The sequence below is a fragment of the Trachymyrmex cornetzi genome, unplaced genomic scaffold (genome assembly GCF_001594075.2).
Source record: "Trachymyrmex cornetzi isolate Tcor2-1 unplaced genomic scaffold, Tcor1.1 scaffold4, whole genome shotgun sequence".
Taxonomy (NCBI): Eukaryota; Metazoa; Arthropoda; class Insecta; order Hymenoptera; family Formicidae; genus Trachymyrmex; species Trachymyrmex cornetzi.
This window is the reverse complement of record NW_017298743.1, coordinates 199,660-222,062: the sequence shown is the minus strand read 5'-3', so window position 1 is coordinate 222,062 and position 22,403 is coordinate 199,660. Positions and strand designations below refer to the sequence as shown.

Sequence of the window (22,403 nt, the reverse complement as noted above, 5' to 3'; positions counted from 1 at the left end):
GCTTCGCGGCAATTCTCCTGCCCCGCGTTTGCAACGAATTTCGGGCTGATTATTCGGAGCGGTGGAATGATGTCGGTCGGCTGAATTAAAATGTTCGGTGGCTAACGGAGCTAGGAGCTGTAACGAGGGTTGCTACGCAGCGGATGTCACCCTCGGGAGAGGGCCCCGTTTCCTCCTTTCCTTCCAAAATCGTGCAGTATCGTCGTATGCCGCTTTATCTCTCAGTCGACGTTGCCTTGGTGCATCGTTAGACCTATCATTTCCATGTATGATTCACTTTTGACATTAGCGTGTTTCGCAAAAGTTTCCTTTTTACGCTTTAGTCTAAATACCTGAGTATCTTTAATGTAGATCGTACTCTCCGGTTCTAAGAAACAACTTGTGATACACAAGCTTCATAAAAAAACTAATATATTCTTGGAAACAGAAAAAGAAGACGGCATATATGACAGAATTAAAACTACGTAATGTCAAGAATAAAAGATGCAATTATAACGCGAATAGTAGGCGTCAGTAATGAAATCGGATCGATTGAAATTGAGAAGATTAAGCAATGAGAAAAAGATTGCAATACAACTGCATATATGCGACTCTGGAATAATAATCAACACGGCAAATTACATCTTTTTTGCATGCGTCCATGTTGACATATAGTCATGCTATATCATCAACGACAGCTAACGAGATTCGACTTTCTATGTTATAATCGAAGATGTCACGCGGCAAACAACGAATGTTGCCGCGCGAAAAGAGGGTCGTTCTCTTAGCCGGTAATAATAATAAAAATTCATGCGACATTTTATGGCCACCATAAAACACAGAAAGCCAATGAGAAAGGTAGTTGTATAGAAAGAAAACGGGTACACACAAATTACGACGAGAGACAGCCGACCAATCATCGTTAATCGTATTATAATGATTATGTAAAACAGCACTTTAAGTATTGCAATAAAAATCTGAATACGTACATGGATATACTTCGGTAAAAATTTTGTTATGTATATACATAAGAACGCGAATTGCACGACGTATGAATCGCTTTATAAGCTTGTTTCGTGCCTCAAAAGACATATTACAAAGGTTAAATAAATATTATTACTAAGTGATTGAACAGGTTGTCGATCGATTGCGAACGTCTAATAATAGATCGATGATCGTACGAGTATCTGTATTCTATATATGGAAAATAACGCTGACTTGCTATCTCTCATTCAATTATGGACGAAAGGCACGATATACATTGTATAAATATCTTTTTACTTACTCCCTTCGTATTCGCGTATTGCGCAACATGTAAAATTATATGTTTCCTCGTTATATAAACGTCGTTCGCCAATCCCAGCGAAACCCTGCGCAGGCGAGAGTATATAATAATGAAGTATAAACGTTACACCTCAATGAGAGCATCGTCGCAGACTCTCCCTCGCTACACCATTCGGTCGAATAAGGACGACCAGTTTGAAAGTGCGATAAAGAAGCGATCGCGAACACGCCGCTTCGGGGTTCAGAAGCGGAAGAACGACGGTCGCCCCTGGGAGACGGCGGGGCGACGAGAGCCGGCCGTTAGCGCATTTTACGGCGGCATTAAGCTTCTCTTAAATGACGCACGCAAAGTGCTCCTGGCCGCCCCCTCCCCCCCTCTCTGCATCCTCCCCTCTGGACCAGAACGCTAACCATCCTGGTCCACCCACCTACCCGCCAAGAAGCTGCTTCCTGTCGTGCGAAATCACCTTTTCACCCAGTCACTTCGCACCCATCCTCGCCGCCTCCTTCCTCTCCTGCCTTCCTCTCCGCTCGGTTTTAGTATCTATTTGTCCGCGCATACAGATTTAAACCGACAATTTCTTCGTGCCTCGGAATGCCATTGATGTTCGGTGTACTTTACAGCCGAACAATTGTTACGTGTTAATCAACGGGGAATATATAATTGTTACTTCGTGTAGGTAATAAATTTAACCCTAGAATGCCATCAATATTGAATAATATAGTATTGCTATTGATACGTAAATTTTACGAAATAGGTCATTCTTAATTAATGTAACACAAGTTGTTAATTTCACACTTTTTAATAAAAAAGTATTCATAATCCAGATCCCTTATAAATAAATAATCTATTATTAATTTAATTTAAAAGGAAAGAGAAAGAATTACCACGTGCACTATCAATTCAATCTTGATACGAAGTGGAAGTATATAGTTCAATTGTATGTGTTTCCTCATAATATTTAAATAAAACATAATAATATAAAACAATAACGAATAAAACTGCTTAAAAATGTAAATCACTCCTCACGCTCTCTGTTATTATATAATACTGACAGCCAGGGAGTCCAAACTGATATATTATAAGTTCAGTTATTTATCGTGGCGAGGCGCAGTAACACACACACAAGCACTAGCCCATGTACATGCGCTTGTGTGTGTAGCTACACTGAAAAAAAAAGTAGTAAATTGTAATAAATATTTAGTTGAATACTGTCAACTAAATATTTATTAAATATAAAGATATATTTATTTGATACAAGAAATGTTAATTTGATTTAACAATCATTTTTTTTACTAAACAAATAATTATTTACTGTAAGTAAATGTTTAATTGGCACTATTGAACTAAATATTTATTAAAATTGACTATATTTTTTTCTCAGTGTAACAAATAGAGTTTTTTAAAAGCTTGTCTCTTGTTGTCTTACCTTTTAACATGGCAGATCGAACTTTCTAATGATCACTGAAGGCATAGCTTAATCATCATTCAATGCTCATTCGCAAGTAAAATTTACGTATCGATAACGTTCTAAGGTTAATACACATGGGAACTCTTCTCAAACAAACAAATCGAAAACTTTTAAATATAAAATAATGATTAATGCTGGATATCTCCGAATCAAGATTCAATCATCATAGTATGATGCATCAACATTTCATAGTTTTGAATTGTAAAATATGGAGCGAAACATGAAGCTCAAGCACGCAATATGATCTATGTATATAACATACTTGATCGAATATCTCGCTACTATAAGATAATAATAGTTCACGTACAAAATGATATTTATCGGTACTTATACCTATCTATAACGACTTATGAACATATACCGTTGGAAATAAAAAGACAATCGGATAAAAAGGTGACAGTATTTATTAAATTACGACAGTAATCGGTAATTTATAGTTTAAAAAGCAAAATGGTAATTACATATAGTTACATGACAACTGATCTGTCTCAACCTATTCCATTTACAATAAATTAAAAAATATATTACTTTTGCAATTGTAATTTCTTTCAATTTTTAATTTATTACATTCCAAGATTTGTAGTCTTCAATTATATAAAAAATTACTAAAAAGTATAAAGATGAATCGATAACGTCATACACCTACTTAAACAGTCCATGCAAACTATAAATTTGTTTCGTATAGATCTTCCCCACAACAAATTACCGCATTTTACTTTCCTACAAGGTATTATTACGCGGTCAATAACGTGTACTTTGCGGATGCAATTGAAAGCTTGCCCCGCTTGTACACGTAAAAACTTGGCGGGAAAGTCGAGTGACGTAGATACTGAATCGAGGGGTGCCAGGACAGTCAGTTTGTATAAAAGTGGATCGAGAGGATACCTGCGACAGAGATCAGACGTCGCGTGTGCGCTTGTGCACGTGCACAGAGAAGAACGCGCGCGCGCACGGAAAACACGGAGAGTCACGTCGGGGCACATAAGTCCATCCCCGGAGTAGGCGGCGGGCAGCGTCGAGCGCTCTCGAGTATTGACAGATATTTAAATGAATATTCCTCGGCTGTTAGGGGTCCTCTTTGAAATCAAAGCAGAAGGCACAACGGTTCATTTAGACGTGCGCCGATATCCCCCGCCGACCGGCTCTCGTGGATACAGAATTTCACTTGTCACGTCGTCCGCGGGTTATCGCCCAGCGAGACGATCGTCGGCCGAGGATGATACGGCAAGGTTGTCTTCCGTTTGTCGTACGCACGCACGCGGTCTCATACTTTTTCCCGCTTTCGATCTTATTACGAACTTGTCGTACAATATATATATATATATATTTCCCCTTTTCCAATTATTTTTTTTTTATTCCTTCCTAATGAAATGTCTTTACAGATAAGTTAGATAAAAGGGATATAATAAATTATTCCTATGTTACAATTAATGATGATTGTCAAATGGTATGATTAGAGTGATGAACACAGTTGGTCAGGAAATCCATTTAATATTCTTTGAATTATGCACAACTAAACATTATGATTCGTAGCAGACGGAATTATAGTTTCATCGAAAAAGTTGTATATGTGTTTAGCGAATTTATAGCGAATTTATTGATCGAGATAAAACGTTAATATGCTGATGATAAGCTGATGGTAAAATGTAGACTGGTTGAAACTGGCATTCGTGAAAAATATGAAACGGTGAGGAGTAAAATCACCATCAATGACGCGAAATTAGAATTAATGGGCCTTCTGTAAAGTGAAAGCGCGGCTGCACCACTTGGATATGCTTACGTTGGGCCCGCAGCTGTCAGGTAGAAAGATTTGCATCAACGGAAATATAAATTATCGTATTGGATTGACAGCGATTTCCCGAGAAAACCTCAGTTGTGGTTTCGTATTAATTTATCTTTACTTCAATGTGATACGAACAAGAAAATAAAATTGTGTTTTCCTCTAACCGCCAAATAAAAAGTCTGACATTAAATCTGATACATAGATTTGTGTTTTCTAACCTAATATTAAATATTCCAATTTGCGACAAACCGGTAAAATAGAATTTTTATAAAATTTTAAGATACTTTTATTTCAGAAAGTTGTAATTATTTTAGCTTATATACTCATTCATGTAAAATAATTGTTAATTATTATTACACAAAATTTATTTGTATAATTTTATAATTATTTTATAAGAAAATTTAATTCGAACTATTATGAATGTTGGAAAATTATGAATAATACCTAAGTAATTTCACCAAATACTGCAAAAGTTCGCACATTTTTTCCTATTAGAAGCTACAGGAAAAAGGCTCGTATTCCGGTATCAAGTTAATGACTGATAACTCCAATCGGTCGCAGTACGATAGAGCAAAGAGGAATTTCCACGCTCGGTAAATGTACCATAATCGAGCGATGAACACGGCTGTCATATATATTTTTTTTTTCCCAGGCGATGAGAGCCGGGCGAGAGCACACGCGGCAATAAATCCCGGCCTGCGCCGCTAATTTTCACGGAGCCGTTGCATGCACGTACCTACGCAAAAGCGTGCCTACACGATGCCAGGGCAGGTGCATCTGCATCGTTACCGCTAGAACGCGGGCGCAGACGAAGATACACGCGCGACGGGGTCATGACATACCCGAAACGAGATCGGCATTGTTACCGAACCGGCCGATCGTGTCCTTGTAACTTTTATCGAAGCTACTATGATGGCGCGTTTCACGCGAAATTTATTGCCATCGCCAGCGATGGTTGTATCATGACTGTAAACCGCACGACTGAGCACGAGTGTTCTTTTCAAGTACCTCCTGATGTATTTCGCTGATTAAAACGCGTTAATTTTCTTGCCGCGAGACGCGCTTTTACGATGACGGGTCTCCGTGAAATTATTAACCATTAAATACGTACGCACCGGGACGCCGCGTGATCCAAAGGAAGCCTCGTAAATTCCTCGGCGCCCGTTTCATATTAATACTTATATTTCGAGATACTTATTATTATTCTAAATACGTCGTGTTCGATGCGTTCCTTAAAAGCGTTTCAGAACAGACACGAAATAATTACAATATCAGACCGAATCGAGAACACGAATAAAAAGACAACGAGAACGCATTACGGCAAGAATGATGTTATGAGTTGCAATTTGAGAAAGTTAAAAGTTGTTACTCTCAAAAAACATATATATATATTCGTACAAAAATAATTTCGCGCAGATGTTGTGAAGGGATAAAGAACTTATTTCATTTCAAGAATTAAATACACCGTCAATGTATTGCGCAATAACACAAGTGCTGCGAAGCTGTGCGATTATTATCGTTTCTTGAATTTGTGAATTTTAATTAATGTGATCCATACTACGAAAATTCCATTAAGTTACGATTTATGCTTAATTACCTGCGAATTTCCGACGATACATAAATATTTCTTTAGTTATATCTACCAACATTATGAACCAAAGACAACAATATTTTCGTTAAGCGAAAATCTACGGCGAGCATCCTTTTCAAAAGCGACTGCGGAGAGAATCCCTTTACGAAGTTCGCCCGCGGAGAATTTCTTCGTGAGCTGCATTTACAAAGAGTCCAACTACGAGGTACATTAGTCGAGATTATATCCGGCAAAGGAAGTCGACCAACTTCCGAAGACACTGTTGCAACTAAATCTCCTCGAATCTGGCGACGTCCAAAGACATCGAACTTCTGCAGAGTCAGCAACAAATACACCAAATACAACATACTGGATCGTAAAGCGAAAAGTATGCACCATCGAATGCTTTATTGCGAATGAGATATAGGTATGTCTTATAGATATGTATCTCGTATAAATAGAACGAAAACAACCGAATCCTATCTCTTCAGCTGGCGCCAAAATTCTTTTTAAGAAAATACAAAAAGTTTTTACGCGGACAACCTGTGACGTATTTCATCATACGAGCTTTCAACATAAATTTATTTTAGACGCGAGATTTATTTACCTGCACATAATATCGTATTATAAGTAATTAATTGGACGACATAGAAGAATGACACGAAGCAGAGAGCGTCCCGGTAATGGATTTAGAGCAAACAGGGGCGTTCTGCTTCACCATTATATTATACTTACTTAAGTATATAAATGTTTCACAAGCAACAATAACTTGAGAAATATTAACAACTGCAGAAACAAAATATGTTATTACCAGCATTAGATATATAATTATCACGAAAATATGCTACACGTATAGAAATAAATATAATCAAAATTTGTATAATTAACACACTAAAAAAAATTGGTTGAATTAAATACGTATATCATAATTAGACTGTTTGATGAAATATGAACGATTTATGGTTTTGGTTAAAATAACTAGATAAAGATTGCATATATTTTGATTATAGTAATCAAATATATTTGACTGTATGAATTCTGAAAATAATAAACAATATATAAAAAACAAAAATTTTTTTTTATTCTATAATGTATTTTTAATTATATTGTCACGTTAATTTTGCTCTTTTTCCCTGATAATAAAATAATAATCAGATACCAGATTGAATATTATTATTGCATATACATTAACCAAAATCTAATCGGTATCATATCTAAATGTTTTGTTTGCGTACTAAAATATTTGATTATAATAACCAGAAATTGTTTACTTCTATCAAAATTTGATTAACCAAACATATCTTGTTTGGTAATTCAACCATGATTGTTTTTTTTTCATGCACAGATTTAAATCTCATTAATATTTTATCGTTGTTTTTTAAATATTCGATGCGAATATCTTAACGTTCTTCCAATCAGTAATTTAATTGGACAAAGAATTTCGAAGTTCTTAACGTTCGCTGTGAACCAGTTCACAATAACACGCGGATTTCCGGCAAGGTCTGCGATCCGAGAAATCGGAGCTGATTACGCGTTTCAGATAGATCGAGAAAACTCGTCCGGTTATCGCTTTGCGGCTCCATTTCGAGACGCATTCAAGCGACGTAATGAGTTACGGCGTCACGTTGGATTTGCAAGTGAGACGAGTCAACCAGTTGCTCAGTTTGGATTGTCTTTGCCTTTGGGAGACGGGTTACACAATACCGCTTTCGATTTATCGTTCGATTTATTAGTTTCTCCTGTCTCGCTAATTACTTTCTCATTGCAGGAATTCTGGCACTGCAAAGCCAAACGACTTTCGCGCAGTACCGCCCGTACGTACGTACGAGTTTCATCGGATCTGCAAGTGAAAAGAGTCCAACCAGTTGCTCTGTTTGCTTTGTTCACATAACTGTACTCGTCGAATTCGAGTTCGTTGTTTGATTTGCTATACTCTCATTTGATTGATCAATACTCATATCATACATAGTTGTCAATAAAATCGTATATGAATAAACGCAAATTACAAAAAGCTATGCAAGAGAAATTGTACGTACAAAGAGAAACTGTATTATCGATATTTATTATTGATATATAAATCAATGCAAGTCGATGGAAACGATGTTAATGTGTGCATCACTATTTCTTTATTAATTTATTAAGACGCTAATTTATTATATTTTTATTATGTCTAATTTTGTTTTCGCAGAAAAGTTCTATTTTATTTTTCTCAAACAGATTTTTAAGATACAATACTTAACAATGTTTATAATTTATACGATAAAACCCGCTTATTACATTATGTGTATCTTATCTTGTTAATTATTTCCATATTGTGAACAGGAACGAGAAAAAAGTGAAATATTTTCCGTTATAAGCTCACAAGACTAATACAAAAAAGAAAAAGCAGTAGGATATGTTAGCGGATATCTATCATACGATCGACATAGCAGCTGCACCGGTATCCTTTTAGACCCTACTAATACTTTATAATCATTTAACGTAGACCTGTATGCCAAAGTGGTGTAAGATGACGAGGAGATCGCGATTGCAAGTGTTATGTGTTTATGTCATCCAGCGGAATTGACTGAAAGATGCAAACCATTATCTCTTAATATAGCAGCATCGACAAATAAATCGTAAATTTGTGAATCGTGTGATAAAATTTACTTTTTATAGCATCCGTAACGGAATATAATGGCCGTCGATGAGATGTCGTTTCGTGCAATGCGAATCCGAGTTGAAAGCCGTGTAAATAATTTGAGAGTATATACGCACTGTATATCCTCAATACTTGTATTTTTATATCTTTTTCAAGTTAATCGATATTAATTAATCACGTACTTGTTGGTCAGGAATGCGTGAGTAAATGTCATTTCCAAGAAACGATACCGAGCTCCGATGCGGAGACATAATTCGAGAGGAAAATAAGAGACAGAAATCATGATTTACTGAGTACTTTCAAGGTGATAGATTGAATGTTACTTAAGAACATCATAATCGTGAAGGATAGTCCGGTCGAAGGACACATGAGCAAACCTCAGTCGATATCTGTTCGTCCAGAATGTCGTTTATAACACTTGGTCGCGCTTATCGATCCTCACCGCACGTTACCGATCGCTTTTGCTCTGTTATTCGCTTATAACGTCGTAAATATCCGATTTACGGCTAGATCAGACCGGTTTGTCGACGATAATCATTTAATGAGTCGCAACGTGTTTCCCAGCGTTGCACGAACTCGTCTATGGTTTCCGAGATTATTGAATATCTGAATCCCGCCTTTATATATCATGATTTTTTACGTATTTCGTAAAAGTGGATATTTAATCAAGTCCATACATATTCGAAGTAAAATACATAATTTGGATACTTGCACGTCTCACTTAGGCACTATAGTGCATCAAAGAAAACTGGCAGAAGAAAAAAAAATCCGAGTTAATTTTAAAACAATGCTACAAATCGTGTAAAAACCGTGTGTTCTACGAAAACAAGCAACGAGCTTAAACTAATATCTCCAAGTGATTATGAGTATACGGTATCAGTTAATCGCCGATCAATCTCACTTCTTTTCTGAGCGAGCAGTATACCGCTATGCGGCACGCGAGAAGTAGTATCTCGTTGGAACGTGAGAAGTGCAGGATGCAAAATAAAGAATAAAATATACGTGCGTGCGTGCGTGCTTACGTGCGTGAGATGTTACATATGGATATTTACCGGTAAGGTTATCACCGCGTTGCTGCGGCCATCGGAAAGAAGGCCTGGGCTGCTGCTTGCTGCGCATATCTCTCGTCCGGTGCGGCGGCTCCGAGCCGCTCGCTTTTCAAACGATCGGAGACCACTACTTACCTGAAAGAGAACAACATAGAACAGTCAAAATCTCGTATCTTTAAGTTCTTTTTTTAATGAGATCACGCAACGTCTCGGTAATCAGATAATCAGATTCTGGCGGCAAAGATAGGCATCAATTTTTTATTTATGACCAAACATTAACGGTAAGATGTCATTCGCATTTCTAAACATTTTTTCGACCTTTTTTTGTAGTAGACACAATGTAAAACTAGAAAAGAGGAGAAATAGACGCCATATAAGGGCAAAGTACAAAACCTTAGGTCAAAACCTAGGCTATAAGTCAATCATCTCTTCAGTGTTACCCGAGACGTATTCTGGCTTGCTAAAATGTTGCGCAGTCAAAATCGGGTTTACATAGTTCAAAACAATACACAAAATCAATAAATCTTGTGTATTCAATACTGCTGTACCTGATTTCAGACTATTGATCGTAAAAATATTATTTCCTGTCAACTTATGTTAGTTTGAAATATAGTCAATAAATTTATCCCATGTCGCAGTTTAGCTCATATATTTTCTTAATTGTTCAATATATATTACATTATCGTAATATATATGTTATAATTTTTACATATTAATGTATTAAAATAAAGTTGAAATTATAAGCTTTAAATTGAAAATTTTCAAATTCAATTTTTCCAGCGATTGCGTTATTATTAACAAACTATTGATACTTTAGTATTAATATAACCACCATTCTTCATAGTTTAACTTCTAGTATACATAACGCGGAAAAAAGCATGCAACTTTTAAGACAGCTGATATTGAATGGGTGATATATCGCCCGGCAAACGTTGATAGCTTCTAAGAAAATCCACGCTTTTTCACGACGAGTTTCCCAATCGACGCGATGCTCTTGTGATTCTCCTCGGGAGGTGGAGAGTCCACCCTACTCGACGGGTTTTTACGAAGGGTGCCAAAACCTAGGATCGTGTCCCACGTCGCAGTTCACCCCCTCCCCCTCCCCTCACGTCCCTTAACCACCCAGTACCGACCATCGTAACCAGCCGTATATCTTTCCGGCGTACGCCCTCGAAAGCGGCCGCCTTTGTTTCAGATATTTATGAGGCGTTTTAATTCGCACACCGCGTCACCCAGCCGACCGGGGGGTTGCCGAACGGGGACCAGAGAAAGAGGGAGCGGGGACGGGGGAGGTGAGCGCGGGGTTTCTGCACGGCGTGACGGAGCGAGGCGCGAAGGCATAATAGGCATAAGGGTGCCCCGATAAAACGCCAACTCCCCGTTCCCCGTCTCCCCCTTCCACCTTCCCTTTTCCAGACGTAGGCCATAAGCGCAAACAAACTCTCGCTCGTATATCTCGCCTCAATGGTTTCTACGTCGGTGCGCCAGGGGCGTACTGTATCGTGCTGCTGTCGCCCTGCTTCACTTTTTTACCCCTTCCTCTTATCCCTCCTCCTGTCTCACACCTCCGTTCTTCTCCTCCATCTGAAAACCCTTGCCGCCCTCTACACCTATTCTCGACCCTTCACGCGAGCCAAGAAAATTTCTTAACCCATATTCAGGTAATATATCGCTCCACCGGTATGTACCGATTTACTGTAATATTCTTTGAACGGCGAGCTGCGAATAGAGCTACTTGCCCCCTTTGGATTATTCACTCGTTATGTAATTCGAAGCAAGTTTCCTACTTTGCTTTCAACGATGTTCACAATCTTCCAGTTTGATGATTATTTGATTGATCTTGACATTTGAAAGAAGTGATGGTATCATTTCGCGCAATTGTCATAGCAACTTCTTCGGTACAATGTATACAAAAATAGTCTTTGTTGACTAAAATTAGGTATGCTGTTCTCTATAAATATCTTCTTTATAAATATGTCTTAAATATCTTCGTTTATAAATTTCGACAGATGTTAAGAAAATAACGACTATGATTGTAATTTATAAATTAAGAGTAAATGTATAAATTCCGAAAACGTAAAGATTATTTCGAAAATAGATATAGAATGGACATAAAATTCCTCAGATGTACGTAACGATAATAATTTTATAGCTACATCTTTAGATGAACGTTTAGATAACGCGAGCGCGCGTTAAGAAATTTATATTCCTCTCTACTTTCTCCTTTCACAATAATATATCTCTCATATCAAATTTTGGAAGTGCTTAGCAAAAAACGGAATCGACTTAAATACTGAATTGGATATTTTGCCGACTCCGTCATATATTTCGAGATAGGACATCGGTGAAGCGTTTTAACATTTTTCTCCATCACACCAGAGCGATCAATTCAAAATACAATCGCCAGTACGATCGCATTAATGACTCTCAACTAAGTGCACGTTTTTAGGAACACTACATTCGTCTCCCTGATCCACGATCCAAGCCTGCTACGTCCCTTTACAACACACCGACGTCTCCGTCCACCTTCCATGGTCTTCTACCAGCAACCACTTCTGCCTCACCCCCCTCAGCCCCTTCGTGCCACGACACGCTGGAGAGGCAGCCGCCCTCCTGCTCATGCTCTTCTTTACGTGCAGGCGAGTTTAACAGTAACAGTACGTCACCCTGTCACTCTTTCCCTTCCTCTTCCTCCCTCAATCTCACTCTCGCCCTCTCTTTCTTTTCTCCTCACGGCGTCTCGCCCTATCTCCTTTCTCCAACCGTTCTCTCTTTCTCTCTCGCGCTCTCCTTAACAGCCTTCACTCTCTAAAAGCCTGGGTGTGATCTATGGCGGGACGTTGCGTCACTCGGGGAACAGATGCAGGGCTCGTATATTACTCGGCCATATCTACGAGCAAGACGGCGAAGAAGGGAAGGGGCGAGCGGGGAAAGGGAGATGTAGAGAGGGCGAACCTTGCCGTACGGTCAAAAGAATGGCGAATGTCACAAATCACTCGGCTTTTGTGTGACACCCAACCCTCGCTCGAATTTTTTTTCTCCCCAGGGTAAAGAAAATTTACTTGTTGACGAAGAGATTCCTGCTAAACGTCAGCGTGCCAGTGTGCGCGAGAGGATTGTTTTAAAAATTGAATTTTTCGTCGCCGTGAAATTTCACCTTGTTCGATGAATGGACGCCATCAAAGGCGAAAGAGCAAGTTTAATCTCTTGGGATAAAAAGTCCATTCGGACCCGACGTCGCTTTAATTGTGTCAAAACTAACGTCGAGCGGATCGAAGTTTGCGCTCTGCGAAGACGCGAATGTTTTTACGAATATGAAGTGGATTACGTGCGCCGTCTCGTCAAACGTCGAACAATGACTGTCGCGCGTTTTCCAAAGTTTGCAAATTGCATTACGTTAATACTGTGTGCAGCAGCGTTTAAAAAATCCTACGATTATCATCCCGCGGTTTCGCCCGCATATCAATACGACGAGTTTTCCAACTATTGAAACGTAGACAAAAGGGTGACTTTGTAAACAAACGAGAGTGAAGAGGACGGCGCCACAGTTTCCGGCTGAAAGGCAACGATGTGCGCCTGGTATGTGTTTCGACTAACGCAATTTGATAAGACGCCAAGGCAACCATATCTGGTACGCGCAATCGAGAGCCTGTCACTCGACTAATTAGGACGGCGTCCTCGATACATATCGCAAGACACGAATACGAAATAAGTCTTAGCTTTTCGCGAAACGTGCAGACAAAGAGTCGGAAATGAACGAAACGCAACGGGAATTCCACTTGCTCCGCTCCACGTGCGAGAGAGCGTCTCCGTGTACATGCGCCCGTGGAAACACTAGCCAGCTGTCTACGTTACGAGGGCAGAAGGGGAAGAAGGGTCGAGGGCGAGAGAGACGAAGGGGGCGAGAGAAAGGGGGAGAGTGAGAGAGAGAGAGAGAGAGAGAGAGACGGACCGAATACGCGCGTCGGTGGAGTAGACGCTTCCAGAATCTCATAAATCAGGTCAGGGTTGGCGACGGGGGCGGCTGCCGCGGTGGTTGCAGCGAGGAGGAAGCGAGGTGGCTACGATGCGGGAGGGTTGTTAGGTAAAGGTCGACGCACAACAGAGTCCCATGCCGACTTGCGCGCGCACGCTCGTAAAATGCTTGGCGCCAATTCCATTCAACGGTATGGATTCGTATGACGGAGGGATATCTCGAGTGGATCTTCTCGAAAGCGCCGACTCCGATGTCACGGCGTCTAACGTGGAAGAATAATTCATCGCGAACGTATATGCAGGTCGACGCGAGAATTAGGTCTGTGCTTGTTCAAAGTGGCTGCAAACCGGCATGGTTTATTGCAAGTAGATATTATTTTACGCCGATAAATCGCGGCGTAAGACGGCGTAAAGCTATTTGTACGAAAGTATATCGGAAATTGGCAAGCGCAGAAATTGGCGAAAGCGCAGAGAATAATCTACGATTATGCCATGGCCTATCGACTATCGATGCCACGAAGAGTATTTTATTACAGACCCGATGACGATAAATTGAAGGTTGACTTGTGAATCGTTTAATAAAAGATCGCGATTTATCGAGAATATTAGCGTCGTGTCTCGCAGTATATCCAGGAATGCCTCGTCGCGTTACTTATTATCGTCACATCTGCGTAATATTCGCGACCCGCGGCAACGTAAGGCAGCTTGAAAGCGTAAAAAGAACTCATATACACGCGACGATCGATACATGAGACTCGACGAAGCGGCGTAGGAGGAGAGGAGGGAAAAACAGCGACGTCGGAGGTGATTCGGAGGGACCCCAGATGGAATCAGTGCAGTTTGGAATATTGGAAAACGTCGGTCCGCGCGAGAAGCCGAAGAAGAGAAAGACCGGAAGACGGGCGGAGTGCGAGTAGAGCACTATTTATGACGCGTACGTGAATTCTGAGAACATTGGGGATACGTCGCGCCGTGTTCGCGTCACACCATCGTCGTAGAAAAAGAACAACGGACGCTCCAAGAGGGACGTGAACAACTGGTCCGAGGTTCTACATAGAGCTCGTGCGAGGCGCCGCACCGCGCCGGCCGAACGTGAATTCAGAGTTTCGCACCTAATGACGATAATAAAGTGAGAGCGTGCCTTAATAGGAGGTGATAATCAGTTGTTGCTAATCGAAATCTCTCATCGAAATCTTCGACAGTCTTACGGGCCCTAAAAGACTCTAAAAGAATGCCCATTTTTACTCGCGAGTGCGTAGCTCGGTAGAAGAGGAAGAAAATTTTTTGGAAATTACAAAAATAGTTGCGAACAAAGACATATTGAAAATAAATAATCATTCTTAATTTATAATGTAGAAGAAAATCATCGATATTGACATAGGTCTCCTAAAGAGACATTCCCTTATTTTTTGGAAATTAATTATTACAATACAGATAAAATAGAAGGGCTACGAGCCAAAACAATAACTTTTAATATTCAATAAACAAACATATGTCTCGACAACGATCGTGTCATTGTCAATGTACAAATAAAAATAAATTTAATTTTGAAGTGACAACATTTTAACAACTAAGTAAAATTATTATAAAAGAAGTAAGAAATATTAACATGATTTGCTTTCTCTTAGACGATCCCTCTTATAAATATTTGTCGTCAAAAGTGGTACGTAATTGAGTCATACGACATTGTAGTCATTTGGTAAAGTTGCAGATATTAATCAAAAACTGAGATCTGTTAATGGGACACAATATAATTTAATAAAATCACGGAAAGAACTAAAATCTGTATATAGTCATAAAATAGTCGCAATTAAATTATAACAATCACTGACATACAAAAGATAATAATAATGTATACCATTATAAAACGGTTTCAATCGAATTACAAAAATAAACACACAAATTAAAACAATATATACCTTAATCCAAGTCATACTGTTCGCTCCAATGGTGTCAATTAATAGTCGCAGTCAAATTTGTATTATCGCCAATAAAATATATATAAATAGACAACATGCGGAAGAGTTCCAAGACGGTTGGTTGTTCAAAGACGTTATGATATAAAATGACGGAGAAGAGAAAAGAAAGCTGTATGTGAGATGAGAATGGTGGGGATAAAGTTAGGAAGAGAATAGATAGGAACAAGAGAGGGAAGAAACAAAGGAATAGGAAATTAATTAAGAGGAGGAAAGTGATTTTATGATTTGACGATAAGGTTCAGGTAAAAATTCAGTTTCCACTTGTCTATTTAAACCTTGCTTTTGCATTTTTATGTAAACCATTTCTGATATCAATCTTTTATTATAGGATGGTTCATTGTCTAAGATTTTAACTTCCTTCCATTTATTGAATATTAAAAGTTATTGTTTTGGCTCGTAGCTCTTCTTTTTTATCTGTATTGATTTATTTTTATTGAGCCATATTATTATATACACTTTTTAATTATTACACTTATTAGTTGGCTGTGATAACAATATAATCTATTTAGATAATTAAAGAAGTAAAATTCATACTTCATACATTTGTGGCTTGTTACTATATAAAATCAACTAAAAACGAATTCTACAAATGTAAAAACAAAATTCTTATGATTTTTTTGCAAATTGTGTAATTTAAATAATAGTGGCTATATTATTGATAACATTATCTAAATATTATCTAAAAATAAAGTGGTGCATCAGTTTCGGTGACCTTTCTCTATAATTTTTAAAAATTTAAAGACACATATATTACAAAAATATTCGTGATATTATAGTGCTAATGCTTAAGTTCCATTAGTCGCTCGCTGAATCACGATATGAAGTACATCTCCGTTATTTTTGAAACTTCAAACTTCAAATTATTGTGCATAAGAACGAAAGAAATCCAAAACACGCATCGCAACACAAGTCGTCTCCAATAAAGATGGAAAATGAAAGCAGGAGGGCGAGGGATGGGCCCGAAATAGCGGAACGATCAGCGCTCGCGTTTCGCGAAGTTATCGGGCGTCAAGCGATCTTGAAAATAATGAAAGAAAGAGTGGCGAGAAGTTCGTAGAGTCGGAACAGTGTTGCGAACTCTGTAGCATCGTCGCTGTCGCGTTAAGAGCGTCCGGCAGATCAAAGACGCGTGATGCAGGGGAGAGGATAGGACCCGATGTGGCGGATGACATTCGATTGATTCATTGGACGCGCGTGCCTGGTTTCAATCCACCAGAATAGAAACCGCTGCCTCGGCACGCCATGCCTGCGACTAATCCATCCAGCATCTTTATTGCTACGCGACATTTATAAAACGCCGGGTAAGAGACGAGGACTCTACGCGATCGCGTCCATTCGCCACCGATTATAAATCGTCAAGTTCTCTTTCTCTCTTTCTCCTTCCTTTTCTCGCCTTGTCAGATGTCGTCGCAACTGTCCTCCTTCGCTTCATCGCAAAGAGCGACGCGCCATCGTCGTCGTCGCTCATCGCAACGACGAGCGACGGCGCCGTGCTCGAGTGTGTAAAACAAAGTATCAAACGCTGCCATCTCAAGCTGTTTTAGGCTGACTAGAACTGACGCTCGGTATATGCGGAGGACAGCCTTGAGCAAAATCGACGAAGGTACGAATATTCATATCTCGGGCAGTAACAGTGACAAGGTAGATTAACTGTGCGATTCTCCGTGGCTTTCATCATGATGGATCAGACAAGCTTTGATTGGCGAAGGCAAGACGATTGGCGAAGGCAAGACGATTGTAAGATGAATTGACTTGATACAACGGACGCGAGCTATATAGGACTTGGCTCATCAGCGCGGATCGGGTTTCTAAGGTTATTCTAGCTTTTTGGTAATAGAATAGGTGATATGTAGACATTACTCGCAAAGTTCAGCACAGTTTATAAAGGTTTCGCTGAAATCGAGTTGCAAGTCAGGTACAGACACAGAAACGTCGCAATTTATGCGAGCTCACGTTACAGCAGAGAGAATAAGGAAGACGGCTATATAAAACATTGATAGAATGACCAAAGCAGAATTGATGATTAACCACATGTCTCTTGGTAAAATGTGACTTGAGTTAATATCTGCCATCGAATGGCTTTCTTAACGTATACCCAGCTACGATATATGATTATACGATATACAATTTTTTATTGCATATTTAATTTATACGGGTATATTTAATTTGACATTAATGACAAACATGTCTGCATATTATTAGTTATACCAGTATAGCGCATATACATAGATGATTTGTAGATCTCATCATTATATATCTCCATCTACATTTCCATTTGGAAATATTTCAACCAAGATAATCGAGAAAGAAACCTGTGATCGTGTATGCTAATCCAAGTATACAACCAGAAAAAGTTTGGGTATCGAAACGAAGAAACCATGCGGTCAGCAGGTGAAACATGCACATGGTAATCTACGGCCTACTTTGATAATAACGTTAGTCGTTGAGCGTAGAAATGAATCGTAGAAAGAAATGGTCGTATTATTAGAAACACGAAAAAGAAAAAAAAGATGATAACAAACTTATAAATTTTTTCGTTTTCTGAAATAAAGAGAAATATTTATAGTATTGCTTTGTCCGATTTATTCGTATATCCCACGAGTTATAATATCCTAGCAACCTTCCCCTTATTACAGAAAAGAAAACGTACAAGAAAATTGAATCAATCATTCGAAAAAAAGACGAGGATTTATCCGCCGGCTGATAATTATATTCGCACGAGTAGTTTATTTAGTTGGCAGATATTCTGAGCTACATAGAACGAAATAGGAAACGGGGGTGAGCAAGTGAGAGGGGACGAAGTAGTAACCGGGCCAGATAGGTCCGGCGTTTCCCTGGCGAAGGTGTAGCAAAGATAAGGCGCTCGTTGCGCTGAAGCGTCCCTAGGTAGCCGTCCTGAAGCGTTCCGTCGCTCCGCCTCCCCGTCTCGTCGTCTCACGTAACGACCGTCGACGGTACCAATCCTGGAGCGCATCGTCGACCCCCGTGTAATATCACGCTCGCGCCTCCCGCCGTCGTTATCCTGACTTCTCAATGTCTATAGTCGAAACTACATCGGCGACGAGTGCGCGGATGCACACATCCGTGTGAAAGGTTCACGTCAGACAAGCAGAAATCTTCAAGGTACTGTTGAAGGTCTTTGTGGAAAGAAAGAGATAGACGGGAAGATAGTTAAGAAGCGGTGTGTATACGCGAGGAAGATATAGAAAGACGCAAGGGAAGGAAACCTCTTTAATACCAGCACCGATAGCCGAGTGTTTCGAGTAATTGGGAAGTAAAACAGCCCTCCGACATGCACCGGGATACTTCTTCGGCGGATCCATACTCCTGGCAGCGGCTATCCTTTTCTTCGTATTGCTCACGTAACCAAGAACGTATACCAGTTGGGAAGGAGGCCTTCTGCTTTCCGGATTTTCTCGGCTCTATGATGCTCCCTCAGGAGGGAGACAGTCACGGTATCACCCCGTGAGAGGGCGAGAACGCTAATTAAAGAAGCCGAACCCATCTTTTCGAGGATCCCGTCGTGGCGCGAATCGAGTGCCTGAAAGATCCTTTCAGTTCAAGAGTGAGGTACGTATCTTCTTGGGTCAAGGAGCTTCTACGGGGTAAGAGCACCGAGGGTTAAGACCATTATCGTCCTTCTTCTCCTCTCAAAAGTCAAGCGCTTCTTGAGCGACGAGGGTCGCAAGTAACGAGTAACCGTCTTTGTCTATCACGCAGTAGAAACCAAATCGAGATTTTTATTTACCACAAACTAAAAGGAAATTAAAAGGACTGTAGTATATAATTATTTATCTTTTTCTTATTATTTTTAAAATCATAAAGAATATTATATATATATAAATAAGCTTCAGTGATATTTTCTTCAGTCTTTCACAATACCTTAAGCATTAATACGTGCTATCGAAGATGTTAAGTCAATCTCTATTTTTTATTTTTAAAGTAGATATAACTCGATAATATGTTGAGTTCAAAAAATCACAATATGATTCTGTAAATACTTGTATTTTATGACATTTATATAATACATTTGTGTAATACAACGGTCTAGTATGTTTTTTTTTTTATTTCTGCTATAACTAGGAGAAACGTTACGTTCCCAGACAAAATACCGGAGCGCGTAAAATTTCAGCAGCAGGTCCTCCGTAATAATTAGCCCCAAAATCACGTATGCTGCATCGAGTATAATCTATGATCCCACGATCGTTACTCCGAAGTAGAATCGACCGAAAGTGCTGCTAATAACACGTGCGAGTAGGTTCCTCTTTGTGGTCACTGATCAGAACGATACCTAATCGTCGCGCGTATAGAGCCGATGAGGCGGTGGAGAAGAAAGAGGAGGGGAGGGGAGGGATAAGATGCCTGGCGCGTCCTGGTGATTGCAGAGTCTCGTGGTACGTCCTAATCGCCGTAGATGGGCTTGGATAGGCCGCCCTCGACCTTATTATTACCGGTTGGCTCGATTCTGTGCGCGTGTCCCATTACGTGGACGATTATTTGACTGGTCGGTTGTGGCTCCACGGTGGAGCCTCCTGACAAGAGACGAGGCGAAGAAATCGAGATGGAAGGAACCGAGTGAGAGAAAGGGGAGAAACGAGGGAAGGAGGGAAGGAGAAACGGATAACTCGTAAGAAGGGGCAATTGGGATGAGAGAACGGAGAGCGGGAGGCCGAAAAAGAAAGAAGAGCGAGAGCGGGGGGGGGAGGGGGAGAGGAAGAGAAAGGGAGAGAAAGAGGACAGAGGAGAGCAAGGTAAGTAGGTATAAAGGAGCGTAACTGGACGTGAGTTCAATACGTGGCCCTCGAGCACAGCTGTCACTGACATTGCCGCAATTCGAAACTGACCGCGACAGCTAACCTCGGTACCACCGAACCACAACGGCGGAAACTTATACCGGCCTTCCGATTGATCCGTCCAGGCCACTCACCATACGCCGAAGGGGATGGATTAGTCGGCCGATGGCCGATCCGCCCCGTCGAGAATCGCGCCGGAATCTTCCCCGAATACCTTGCGCAAGTCTCCTGGAACGAGTGTCGTTGACGTCCGGGGTGCTTTAAAGTGGACAGATAGCCGCTTAATGAAGGGTCACGCGGAGATGAGCGGCGCGAAATATCGGGAATCGAAAACGTCAAAGTACTCTTAACTAGAAGCTGACATAGATGAGGTCCGTTCTTTTTCTCGAAATAAAACACAGCGGTGCCAAGTGAGAGAGCGATAAAATCTCAATTAGATATACTTCTTTTAAGAAAAAAAATTCATTTAACATCCTCTGACATATCGCACAAGATATCGCGGCAGTCTGATTGTTGCTTTAGCGTCAGGTAGATATTGGCAGGTAGGATCACAAGAACGATGGATAATAAAAATGGATCCTACTGAAACGCTTGGGAATTAGGAATCATAATGTCGGCGCTCCCAGAAGGTCCTTAATGGCTGGACGCCAAATAAGAGGATTCGGAAATGGCGCAGTCATCGTAGCTCGAACTGATGGAAAGTTGAAATCGCGGTAGGTAGTCCTTCTTCAGACGAGCTGAGCAGGGGTAGGCTGGGTAATAAGAACGAGCGCGATAATAGCGAGGCAGAGCGGTGCGACGAGTCGAAGAGGAGACCGGAGGAAAGAAAGAAGTAAGGAGACGAGGGGGACGAGCAGCGGAGGTATCCGGTCAATCCTTCGTGAGGAGAGCGAAGAGGTGATGGATGGAACGTCAGTCATGGTGCAGCCATCAATCTCCCATACCTATACCTTTATTATTTATTATTCCTGCCGTTGTGTGTGCGGATACTCCTCCTCGGGCGCTCTCTTTCTTTCTTGCGCATCGGTGGGTCCAAAGGCCAGTGACGAAGCAACGCTTCAGGTATAAGGTACGCACGCATCGCTATGCACAAACTTCATTTCCTGAGACGATCATACGATATCGGAGAGATTTGTCATGAGTTATTCGTTGCGACAATGTGATTTCGTATGAGTAAACTTTCGAGATTCGCGGCGCATACGAATACTTGTGGATCAAATAATGTCTAAATGGATTTAAAATAATGATAAAGTCGAAACAAAATTGTAAATATAATTTTTTGACGTCTAGAACACTTGTCAGAGACGGTAGAAATTATGCAGACATGCTGCAAATGTTCAGTAAAGCTCCTAAGCTTATATGTAACTTTCCCTAATATTCTCACATTTCTACGGAAACGATTTTCTTTCTGCGCAAAAGAAAAAGAAAATCGAGAAACCGTAGTCGAATGGATCCTTGATTTTTCGGTAAAGTTCGAGAGAACGTTATTTATAGTTGTTCGCTCTTCAAGTCAGATACAAAGGGAGACGGTGGTTGATGCATAGTGCCGCCCCTATCGGCCCTTCACAAATACAGTCACGCAAACAGGCGTCCGTATGACTGCGCGAACCTTACGATCGCCCCTGCTGCGTCACGGAACAAATGCACGTTCGGCCAATCATCGTCGTATCCACGATGACGATGACGACGTAGAGGATGACTCTCTGCAGCTGTCAATCCTGTAGAACCGCGGGGACGTCAAGACCTTGGCTGGTCACTGAGCCGTCAGGGCGAGACTCTCTTGGAGGATGGAAATCACGTTCATAAATCAAGAAACTTTTACTTCGTCAAAGACAACGAACTTACGTCGCGATGACGATCTTCTTCGAGAGAGCAGTT

At 40.4% G+C, this 22,403-nt stretch overlaps 1 protein-coding gene across 1 annotated transcript in view; it reads right to left on the bottom strand.

The window, feature by feature from the left end:
- tio (zinc finger domain-containing protein tiptop) overlaps positions 1-22,403 on the bottom strand; it is a 161,145-nt gene that overhangs the window by 41,554 nt on the left and 97,188 nt on the right. Inside the window, 1 exon segment of the mRNA XM_018512253.1 lies at positions 9,782-9,913. Within this exon segment, the coding sequence (XP_018367755.1) occupies positions 9,782-9,848 (67 nt within the window). The 5' untranslated portion in view covers positions 9,849-9,913.